This window comes from Hibiscus syriacus, unplaced genomic scaffold (assembly GCF_006381635.1).
Source record: "Hibiscus syriacus cultivar Baekdansim isolate YM2019G1 unplaced genomic scaffold, ASM638163v2 tig00110637_pilon, whole genome shotgun sequence".
Lineage (NCBI taxonomy): Eukaryota > Viridiplantae > Streptophyta > Magnoliopsida > Malvales > Malvaceae > Hibiscus > Hibiscus syriacus.
The window spans coordinates 1,073,976-1,086,661 of NW_024062808.1; the positions used below are offsets into that span (position 1 = coordinate 1,073,976).

The window sequence follows — 12,686 nt, forward strand, 5'->3', positions numbered from 1 at the left end:
ACTCGTCATATTCTTTTAAAAACCGATAGACGGGATTTTCTTTCTAAATTGGTGTAAAATGAATTGATTGAGGTTAGTCGGAATGTATAATTTACATAATATATTATAAATATTTTAAATTTAACTTAATTAACATAATTTGTTAAATTATTATAAATATATTTAATATTATATGTTAATTACCTTGGTTAAGATGGTAAAAATTTATAAAACTAAATAACTGATTAAAATACAATAATCAATTTTGTAATAAAAAGTTGATCAAATCCTTCAAAAATCAAATTGTTATTATTATTATTATTATTATTATTAAAATAACATTTATTTCTGATTATTTTAAAAATCACACTCATTAAATGTGTTTTTACTGTGCAGAATGTGCTTTTATAGATAGTATCTTTTATAAATATGATGATATGATTTCTTTATAGAAAATGTCATGAACGATAGTTAATTCGTGGTGACCAAATGTTTGATTATATTAAAATATTTAATAACTGTTAATTCGTGGTGATCATATTTTAATTAAATAAGAACGAATGTGATTATATCTTATGTATTTTGAAATCAGTGACCAAAAGTGAATAAAACATAAATATAAATGACTATCCGTGTATTTAACCCTTTTGTTTTAAACTGATTTAATTAAAAGTTGGATATATATATATATATACAAGTCGAGTCGTAGAGGTGAGGATTGGTTGGCTGCAAAGGTGTACCTCCTGTTTATCCATTGTCAACGGTGTTAGATCTTGAAGCTTAAATTAAAATCATTGCAGAGGGAGACAAACAAAAACAATGGCGCTATTATCGCTTCTTTCACCTTTCCCCAATGCCGTCTCTTGCGCTTTCTCCTCTCCTTCCTCAAATTTCAGGGCCCAATTGTTATTCGAATCGCTTCCTGAAAACCGCATCGTCGTACTTTTTTTATCGTTTAACTTGCATCCTTGTCTTCTACATTCATGTCCCTGTTTTTTTTTTTTTTTGGCATTATCATACAATTGATGAAGGTTTTTTTTTTTTTAACTTTGTTAACGTATAACCAACAGCTAGGGTGTGGAGCGGTCTCGGTGGATTTCTTGGCCTCCGTTGCTTCTTATCCTAAACCTGACGACAAAATCCGAAGCACTAGCTTAAAGGTTCTTATTTCTAGATTCCAAGCTTCCTGCTTTTTATTTACTTAATCTACTGATGTCTGCTCATATTTGATCAATTGAAGAACTTTGTAGTAGGTTCTGTAACTTGGATTCAAGAGTGTTGTGTATTGGGTATGTATTAGACATGGGTAGTCTTATCTTTTTTTTCTGATGGATTTTAAGCGAGCATTGTAGTTAATGTTTGATCAATGTTTCAAGTTTCCCCTCTGTTCTCAATTTCTTTAGAGAACCTCCTAGTAGGTCATGTTTCTCGGACTTGTGAGTGTCGGTATTCCCATCCAATATGGTTGTCATAGTCATTCTTTTTCAATATATATATATTTATATATATAGTGAATAATTTAGCTCATATTTGATTAATGTTTCAGTTTTCCCTTTGTCTTCAATTCCTTTGTAGAACCTCCTAATAAGTTATGTTACTCGAATTCATTAGTTTAGGTGTGGGTGTGTGTTTGACATGAGAATTTATGTTTGACTAGGTTATGGTTACTTAGATTCTTTTTATGGATTTTAAGTGAGTAATGTAGTTCACATTTGATCAATGTTTCAGTTTTCCCTTTTGTCTCCCTAGTAGGTTATGTTTCTCGAATTTGTGAGTGTCGGTAACACCAATATTTATGTCCGACGCGGTTTTGTTACTTGGACTGTTTTTTATGGATTTTAAGTGAGTAATGTAGTTCACATTTGATCATGTTTCAGTTTTCCCTTTTGTCTCCCTAGTAGGTTATGTTTATCGAACTTGTGAGTGTCGGTAACACCAATATGTATGTCCGACGCGGTTTTTTTACTTGGACTGTTTTTTATGGATTTTAAGTGAGTAATATTTGATCAATGCTTCAATTTGTACTTTGTCTTCAGTTTCTTTGTAGAATCTCTTATTAGGTTATTTTACTCGTATTTGAAGTGTCGGGTATGGATATGTTCTCGACATGTGTATTTTCAATTTTTTCTAAGTTTCTCCTTGTACTTGGAGAATCATTGAACAGCCATTTCCTCATATCTATATTCTGATGTGCATCAGACACTTTTGCTGTTGGACAGGGGTACTAAAAGAAAATTCAGGAGCTTGAGCTATATAACTTGTAGGTTTAATTGATTAATTTCACATCTGTTTTCACAGGTTCAAGGAGGTGGGAATGCTGGAAATGCCTTAACTTGTGCTGCTCGTTTAGGATTAAATCCGCGACTAATTTCTAAGGTTTTACATAGCTTTGCACATTCTTTATCTACTTACTTCAACTCCACTGTGAAGCATGACTGTTGATTGAGATAACATTTTTTTTTGCATTATATAAATCGTTAGGTTGCCAATGACGCTCAAGGAAAGAGTATACTGGAGGAGCTTGAATCTGATGGAGTCAACACTTCATTCTTTATTGTAAGCCTTTTTGAGATGTTTTATGGATCATACTTCTGGAAAAGATTCATAGCCTACTATCATCATCAATTTTATCAAATGTTTGAATTGATCACAACTTTCCTGAACTCCACAAGTTAGAAGACAAGAAAATAACCTAACTTGGATCGCCATATATCAAAGACCAGCCTGCAAAGGAAAAGAACCAAACAAATCTGTGTTATTTGCTCCTTCATATGCTCTTGTCTTTGGCCCCTTAAATATTAAAGCATACATTTTTTTCCTAGATGATACTATCAATGAGCTTAATGCACTAGGCAACCTTCTATCATATAATACATAGTTTATTTACCGCCTCTAAATGTTTCGTTAAAACCTGGACTCTCACTTAAATATGTGGATTTCAGGTTTCTGAGGAGGGGAATTCACCATTTACTTATATCATCGTTGACAGTGAAATGTGAGCACTTAAAATCTTATCCTAATAAGTTATCCTTTGAGTGAGAAGTGTCTTTTCTTGGAAAATCTTTCTTTTCTCTTTGGCTCTGTGTGTAGTCATTTGGGATCTGCCTATATTAGGTTTAAAGCATGGAAGATTATCTTCTGTAGAGTTGGCTTAGATGGGTGTGGAAGCAGGCCACATTCTTAAACTCATAACAAGAACAAAAATAAGTACTTATGTTAAAAAAATGAAAATAGAAATCAGGATGTTACCTTAAAATACAATACCTATTTCCTACATAATATTATGGGTTAGTTATGGGCTATTATGGGTATATTATTGTTTAAGTTTAGGTACTCCTATCTATATATATACTATGAATAGAAAAATATAATATAATATAATATAAGTTTATTTCATTCAAAATCTTCACATTCAATTGGTTGACACTAAATTTTCAGGAAAACTCGCACCTGTATTCACACACCTGGTTATCCACCCTTGATACCTGAGGAACTCTCACAATCGCAATTATTATCTGCATTAGATGGAGTGAATATGGTTTATTTTGATGGAAGACTGTATGAAACAGCTTTAATTGTTGCAAAAGAGGTACCTTTTCTTTTCTTGTTCTGCATATGGTATCAACTATCAAGGCTGATGAAATTAAAAGCTATCATATGGTTAGAAGCTGTATTGCTCCAACTCTTCATTTTGCTTGAATTTTCCGTTTCCGGAACTTATTCAGAAATGAGGTATGGGGGATAGAACCCTCTCTAAATACATGGAAAAAATTGAACAGACCCATGATGCAGAACCGTATTTAACACACACACCTAACATTGTTAGGAGTATGAATTGATTTAATAATGTATCTTTAATATCCAAAATTTTTAACTTATCATTGGTAATATTCATCAACTTGGTTCCTTGGCTGAAAAACTACTAAAAGTGAACTTTCTTAACTATTATGCTGTTTACAGGATTGTGACCAATTTGTATTCAAGTCTTTCCCCTACATTCTTCATCATTAATATCAACTCACAGCAAGTCAATAGCACTTTTTTGTATGTTTCCAGTACAGGCAGCTCGCAAGAATATTCCAATATTAGTCGATGCAGAAAGGAAAAGGGAAGGTTTAGATGATCTTCTAGATTTTGCTAGTTACGCTATATGTTCGGCAAAATTTCCACAGGTAAGTTGATCTTTTGATGTTTCTTTCACATTGAAGTTTCCCGCCGGTAACTTAGTTTTTTAAGCATTTGACAAAAACAAAGAAAGGGCCCTACAACTATATTGTGAACTTATTCAACCTCCACAGGATCATTCTTCCATTATCTTTTATAAGTGTTGTCATCTACCCATATCTTTGGGAACTTATTTCATCAGTATCAGATAAATCTATTTTAGTTCTCCTACTGTTGGTGTTCTAGATATTTAGTTTTGGCCTGGTTATTTAATCTTTAGTTAAAAAGATAATATACTTGGGCATTGCTGCCTGCTTATATTTGTTAATTCAGTTTATTTTTTTGGCACATGCTATGAACTTCCAATGGTAAAGGCATTGACAGAGGCTCCATCTGTTCCAAGTGCTCTTCTTTCCATGCTTCTGAAATTGCCGAAGTTAAAATTTGTGATTGTGACATTGGGTGAAGATGGATGCATAATGCTCGAAAGAAGTGTAAATGGTAAATATCATATCAAATGGAACCAAAATTTTTGTTGGAACCCAAAAGAAAAAATTATATTGTGAATTTACAATTTTTACAGGTCTTCTCTACTATATTTGCAGGTGGTTCCGATGCAGAAGAAATTGATATTCACAGTTCATTGGAATCATTGAAGCAGAGAGAAGATGAAAGCAAGACCATCCCAACATGTATCTCATCGGTAATATACAAAGCAAAGGACTTTATATTGACTTGCATATTTGGGGATGGCAATTTGGATTGTGGAATCAGATATTTGTGAATATCCGATTCATTTTTTGTGGATTTAGATATTGCGGATTCAGATATTAAAATTTCTATTCACTGCGGATTTGAAGCGGATTGACACCCTCGAATATCAAACATCCGAATCCACATTACTTATGCGGGTTGTGGATTCGGATATCCGAATCTGACTCCAGATTACGAAATGGAGAATATGTTTGCTTCTAAGGGGGATTAGAACCTTGGTCATCCAACTTTTAAGGGATTCAGATATTCAAAATATGATTTAAAATTTTGATTTTATTTTTTGCGAATTTGGATATCTGATGGATAATAATATTTAATTCGGATTCGAATAGTAATACTCGAATAATTTGTAGATAAAGAAAACAGATTCGAATTTTTCAATCTGATTTGGATTCAGTTAATTCAGAAATTGCAGATATCCGACCCACTGCCATCTGTATACATATTTATATTTCTAGGGCTTATGTTTAATCTGTATAGGTCAGCTATGACATGTGATCTGATTTAGGTGGGAACACAGTGCACATGTGAACTTCACTTTCTTAATTCTTTCTCTAGATTTGTGTTCTTAGTTTAGGACCATGCCTTTGGTTGGCCTGTTTCTATTTTGCACTATGTTACCATGACATTTTACTTTTCCTAAAGTGTTTGACTCTCTTGTCTGATACATATTTCCATACATGGCTCATCTTATTGGATCATTGTTACAGGTAGTTCATATTTCTGATATTTAAGGAGTTCAAGTTTTCAGTGGAACAGTTTAACCTCCGACTTGATCTAGTTTTTCTCGAATCCGTGTTAAAAGTTCTCTCTTTCGGTAGCTAGTTTGCATGAGTTCTCGGGAGCTACTTTCTGCTTTTATAATTCTATTCTTTTGTAACCTGAAATTGTGAACTTCTCTTTCATCTTCAGATTTTTATTTGTTAGCTCTCTCTTTGTAGGAGGTTGCCAAATTGAGTTCAAATGGGATAGGAACAGTGATTGGCCGGTTATTTATCGGAACAGCTGAAAAGGTTCCACCATCAGAACTTGTTGACACAACCGGCGCAGGAGACGCATTTATCGGAGCAGTAATTTATGGTACATTCATTCATTGAAACCCTCCATTCTTTGTTCCTGAAAGTTGCAAAGAATTTTTGTATTAAGGTTCTCATATGTCTCATTATCAACCATCCATTCCTGAAGTGACTAAATACCTATATAACGTTGTTCATCCATTGTATTCATATGTAAGATGAACCATCAACAGCTTCATCTACTGATGGATGAACAACGTTATATCCTTATCAGAAAGTTTGCCTCCTCACAGCTGAACTATGATCTTACATTTTTTTTCTTCCGATTAAGCCACTTACGAGGTTGACAGTGATCCCTTTTTTGTTTTTTTATTTTAGCTCTATCTGCAGGCATGCCACCGGAGAAGATGTTACCGTTCGCCGCTCAAGTGGTAAACAGTTTTACTCTTGGTTAATTAGGTGCAATTTTTCCTTTTTCTGATTACTAGGAGTATTTAGATAAGCAGATGTTTTGTCTGACCAATTTTTTGAGGCTTCATTGCAGGCTGCATCCGGCTGTAGGGCTCTAGGAGCCCGAACCGGTCTTCCGCACCGAACGGATCCACGGTTGGCGACCTTCTTGTAACGTGTTCCGACTTCCGACATGTCAACTACGTTAGAGGTGAAGTATATGGAAACTTTACCGTCCAATCCAGAGTATTTTTACCATCGTACAGGCAAATGGATCCTTTTATATGGAGCAAATGATACTATAAGATGGGGCTCATCTTTAAATTTTAACTATTGGAAATAATTATTTATTAAACATATATTTTATTTTAATTATTTATTAATATATATAACAGTAATATTGATCATTTATTGATTTTTAATTATATCTATGTTAATAATTAATTTATTATGTTAATATCAAATATATATATAAATTATATTTTCATGCATAGTTTATATACTCGTGCACGGGATGAAGATATTAGAAAAAGAATACATGAATTTATGATTATCTAAAATTAATAATTATTATATATTTTTAATTATATGAATAATTATACATTTTCTTGTATGAATAATTATTCAAAAAAATTATGAACAAGTATTTTACATTTTTAGTTATATGAAAAGCTATACATCTCTTTCTTTATAAAATTTGCTACATAGTGTTTTAATTAATCATATTATATACTTTTAATGCATAATAATTATTCATTTTCTTGTATGAATAATTATTCAAACAATTATGAACAAGTATTTTACATTTTTAGTTATATGAAAAGCTCTACATCTCTTTCTTTATAAAATTTGCTACATAGTGTTTTAATTAATCATATTATATACTTTTAATGCATAATATTTTAATAAAAATAATGTATGATGTATTTTTGTTTATATGTAAAAAAGATAATTTACAAAATAATTAAAATGTAGCTAAAATTTTAGAAGGCTTAAGGGTCACATTTGTCCTTTTAGTAAACTAAATTTATCATTTTCGATTTTGTTGTATTTTAGCATTAATTTAGTCTTCAAAGTTGTTTAATTACATTATTATATACCCTTCTCTTAATTTAAAATCTTAAATTATAAAACCTAAGTTAATATTTAGATGTAATAGGGTTATAGTTTAGGGTTTATAATTTAGGATTTTAAGTTAAGAGTAGAGTTATAGAATGATGTAATTGAGTAACTTCAAGGGTTAAATTGATGAAAAAATACGATAAAAACAATCGTGATAAATTAGGTCAAATCCAGATGCAAAAGTTACCCTTTTGCCATTTTAAAATCGCATGGGGATGGGCCTGCAAAACGAGAAATCTTTGCTAGCCAGGGGTTCCTGGACAGACGACACGTAAGCAATCCATCTGTCTGAACTCCTAAGGATATTTTGGTCAGTTCAAATATCTACTCGATCATATGAGGGGTAAATTATTCATTTAGTCAGTCATTATTATTTGTTACATTTTTCATCCTCAAATTATTTTTTTTCTTCAACATAAACGAAGTACTAAATGAATCTACCCTTAAATTTTTCATCACTTCATGTATTATGTGAAATTTTTTATTTAATTTTATAAGTAATAAACTCAACTATATTTTAAAATTTATATTTTATTGGAGTATCTATCATTTCAATTTATTTATTCAAGTCATTTCAAATTTAAAATTAGACCAAGTTGAATTAAGTCAATTTCGAATTCGATTGGGATAATTTGGAATTTTGGATTGTTACCTTTTCATAGTCAAAACCTTAATGAGATGAATTCGGATTAATTGAGTTGAGTTTCCGAGTTCGGGTCAAATTATTTTTTTATTAATCTAGGATGATTAAACGATAATATCTGTTCGAAAGACTATCAATCGTTTAACAATAAACGTTCAAATACCCCCTACAAATGTTGTGTTCGAACTTAAGACCTTCAGAGAAAACAATCATCCCGGTATTCAACAGGTTGTATCGGTCTGTTAGTAAGATTACTTAATGCAACTTTCAGCTAATAACTGCGCTGTTTTTAGGTTATTGACTTCTTTCCAAGTAGCTGTTTTTAGGTTGTATCGGTCTGTAAGAAAGATTTATTTGGCTCATCTACTCCGACAGGTGGTGGTTACGGAAGAGAATGAGGAGGAAGGGCAGCGGCTATAGCCGTGGCCGTGGTCACTCAAGGGATGGCAATGGTGGCTAAAATACTTGCTTCGGCCAGCTTATTTTTTGCACTCTAATGGCATCTCACTTCTACCCAACTTGTCCATCCATTCAACGTCTGTGTGTTTTCGAGCTCGAACTCGGACCTATCCTTATGACAATCTATTCTCTAACTCGAATACTATTTGATCTAGTCGAGATAAATACAACGATATTCTAAACAATAAAATGAGTTTTAGCTCGAGCTCGAATTTGTCTACGAACACCTACCTATTCATGAATTATATGAAAATTTATGAGCACCAAAGGCTGCATAACATGGCTCAATCATAGAATAATTTGAAAATTTATGAACACCTACATATACATCCACACATCAACATACGGCTCAAAAGAATACTAAAATACAAACTTATATTATGCATGTGCGCAGTCTTATGATGTAGGCTATAATATGAAGCAAATGTAGTTCAAAAAAATCTTTAACTAGAAGGAGCTGGAGCATCATACATTACTTGTTACTGCAACAATTCCGAGCTACGAGACGGCAGCAGAATGTAGAGTGGATGAGCAATTAAATCAACATTTGAAGCCATGGCAAACGGAAAGTACGATGATGAATCAAGCAATCAGGATTCCAAGAACTATCAGCTTTATCTTCATGTTCTGTAACCACATCTTTCTTCTCATCTGTGTTCCCTGCTGCCGGAAATCTTGTGCCTACAATGCCCAAAAAGAAGAACAAATACCCTCATTATCCCTGACAACATATGATTTTGAAGCACCAGAAGGAAAAACATGTGTCGAATCGAACTATTCAGCTAGCTCAATATTTAGGAACTAGTATTGATAAACGCTTTTAAAATGAAAGGAATGCACAATCCAATCACATATGTTCAAGGATCCTGCATTTAACATAACATTCTTGTCTTGGAATTGCCTCATGATGCTAATGTTAACAATTTTGTTTTCATGTTTTATCAACTCAGATAACAAACCCAAATTATTGCCCTACATATTATGTTGTTTCGACTTTTCATTTTTCTTTTAAGTGTGGGATGTAACCCTTCATGGACCCTTATATGTACTTTCGAAAATTGAACATACAAGTATCTTAAACTACACGCAAGTCCAACCAACAAACCTACGTATGATCCAATTCCCAGAGGATTCAGAAAACAAATGAGTTAACTAATGATGCTGGTTATTCTAAACCAAATTTTAAAATATATGCTGATCTGTCAGCGGTTAGATAGTTTAAACAGTGAGTCACCTAACAAACCCAAATAATGCCTCATTTATGGTCTATCCAAAGTGCAGTTTTAGGAACCCATCAAGCGACCTCAGAGGTAAAAGGAGTATTGTTCTCCCTAGAGGTCTCGGGTTCGAGCAGCTGCAGCTGCATCTGTAGGGTGTGTGTTGTCAAATGCTAAAAAAGGTTCTGAACAGATGCTACCTTATAATCACTCTAGACTACTAAAAATAATTGCAGTTTTAGAGAATATTGCAAATATTGTTTAAAGTACAACAGCATGATATCCATTTGCTGACCTGGGAGCGGAGATTTTCTGTTTTATCCACCAGAAGCTCAATTTTCTCACCACGGTCCAGAACCTACAATAGAATCGTTAGAGGAAAATCACAAACATTTTATTATCAATGTCCTGCAAAGCCGGACTCTTCCCACTAAGAACCCTCAGTCAATAGTCCATCTTATCATGCACACAAGACAACTATGAAAGATGACAGTACGCCAATAATTACCTTCTCGATATTTTCCATCATAACTCCTTTGACTTCTGAAACTTGAGCTTTCACCTTGGCAATCTTACTGATCTCCTCGGGATGCTCAATGCAATAGTGCATATGCTCTTTCAATTTTGGCCTAGATCATTACGATATAATAAAAGCATAGCTATCAACGCAATTGATAACAGAAAAGACATTTTCTAGCAATACCCGTGTCCAACATATATAATGACACGAGTACAAGAATATAACCCTCCAAGAAGAAAAAGGATCCTCCAGATACCAGGATTTTAGAAAAGGAACGAATTGGACATACTCATAACGGACACATACCCGTATCCGACACTCAAACTCGAGTCAATAATGAATAACATAACTCTTTAAGTTCAAGGAAAAGAAAATACCCAAACTCCTTGCTCAAGCTGTTTGCAGGAGCAGCTGCAGCTTTTCCTCCACCATATCTCTTGGTAAAATCCTCTTTAATTCTCTCGAGAAATGCCATAGGAACCAGTCGGCCAACGGATTCAGTAGCAACCACACAATAGGCTGCATAGAGGAAGGAGGTTAATTCAAACAAGTAATGAAGTAACCTTATATTTATGATAAAGGATGCAACACAACAAACAATTTGCGAAACGACAGGAAAAAATCATGTAAGAACCCAAAGTACCCATTGAAAGAATACCTAGGCTTTCAGTCTTTCAATGGATGATCAAAATACTAATAGACCAAACCTCCGAACCTTCTTCTACAAGCTATGAGGGGCGGACACTTCTGCTAGAGGAGTGTCCAAGTATCACATTAGTATTTGACACAGAAAAATACGTATCGGGCACATAACGACACATTAAAAAAGTAAAAGTAAAGTCAATCATGGTCAAAGCATATCATGAAACATCCGGGAAGCGACACACTAGAACACGCAATAAAGAAAAAAATCTTTTTGCATTTTTCTTTCAAATATGAAACCAAATATAAGCAATTTGATTCCAGTGGGATTTTTGAAGATTCAAGTTTTTAAATAATAATAATAATAAAATTAATAATACTAATTGGAATATTATTCTCATCCTCATCTTTAATTAAAAAGCATCACTTTTATATTATTATATAAAAACATTAACATTTCTTATTGTCATGTCCTGTCGTACCCATGTTTTCAGAGGTGAGTAAAACTCGACTCGAAAAATATTTAAATAGAGTTCGGATTATAAAATAGGAATCGAATAGCTCAATTTTTAGTAATTAGTAGATTGATTTTTAAGTTTGATTCTAGTCCCTCAACACTGCATGATATATGTATATCACGTATGAAAAAAAATATGAAGAAATATATATGTATATTGTATGTGGTTATAGAAAACTGTTTAAACTGAAATCAATTAGTACCGTAACATTATATATATATTTATAATTAAATTTAAATAGAAACTCAAACAACTCGATTAGACTCGACTCAAATTCATAAATTTGACTCAACTCGAAACTTTTTTTTTATAAATTCACCTATTAGCATGTCCATATCAAGTTGTAGGACGTTAATATTTGCTAAAGTACAGAAGTAATCAAGCTACATAACAACTTAACAATTCTCCCACACAAGCGAACGCATATAAAGTATAAGAAAACAATGCCTTCAAACTAAAACTTGGGAAGCAAACAATCAGTCAACCATACGCTTTATTGAAATGGAAGAAGAAAAAAAAGAGCCAAAACTTTGAATCATGCTCCGTTACCACTAGAAGCAAGAAAAAATGAAATTTTTAGTTCTCAGTTATCCAAAAATGCTAGAATTTGCTCTTTTATCGAAATGAGACCCACTGCTATTTGGTTCAAAATGTGGCTAAGAAAGCATAACCGTCACAATATTTCTACGCGGATTTAACTCATTTCAGTCGGACAAACATTCAATCTTTCAGATAAACTCGAATTACTAAAGTTCCAAATACTACAAGTTAAAGCATCCAACTGACTCTATCAATAAAAACGAACATAGAAACAAACTGTTTCGTTGGATCAAAGAAACAGCGGGAAAAGTCAGATCACAGAGAAATCGATAAACTAAACCGGAAAATAAAAAAAAAAAGATAAAAAGAGAGAGAGAGAGAGAGAGAGAGAGATTACTGAAGCCGTTATCAACAAGATAGTTGAAGGTATGGCCATCGCAGTTGTAAGTGAACTTGTTGTTTGAAGCAGGAAGTTTCTGAAGACAACTGAGAAGCTATGCCGATGAAGTTGCCGGTGAACTCCGTGTAGTCGGCTAACACCGCCGTGCCACGCGCAACAAAGGCGTAGATCAACGACTGTTGCCCCATCGAAGAACAATCCTTCCCCCTTTGCGATGGAATCTAAGGAAAAGAGAGGAAAGA

The 12,686-nt window shown here is 33.2% G+C and overlaps 1 protein-coding gene and 1 pseudogene across 1 annotated transcript; one reads left to right on the forward strand and one right to left on the reverse strand.

The window, feature by feature from the left end:
* Positions 1-706: 706 nt before the first annotated feature.
* LOC120136763 (sulfofructose kinase-like) lies at positions 707-6,692 on the forward strand. Its single transcript, XM_039152729.1, has 12 exons — positions 707-918; positions 1,050-1,139; positions 2,278-2,355; positions 2,461-2,535; positions 2,922-2,974; positions 3,418-3,568; positions 4,041-4,151; positions 4,518-4,644; positions 4,749-4,846; positions 5,859-5,997; positions 6,312-6,364; positions 6,478-6,692. Exons 1-12 carry the CDS (start codon positions 799-801, stop codon positions 6,556-6,558), a joined length of 1,176 nt encoding a protein of 391 aa, XP_039008660.1. The 5' UTR covers positions 707-798; the 3' UTR covers positions 6,559-6,692.
* Positions 6,693-8,778: 2,086 nt separating this feature from the next.
* On the reverse strand, positions 8,779-12,646 carry LOC120136819 (annotated as a pseudogene).
* Positions 12,647-12,686: the final 40 nt, after the last annotated feature.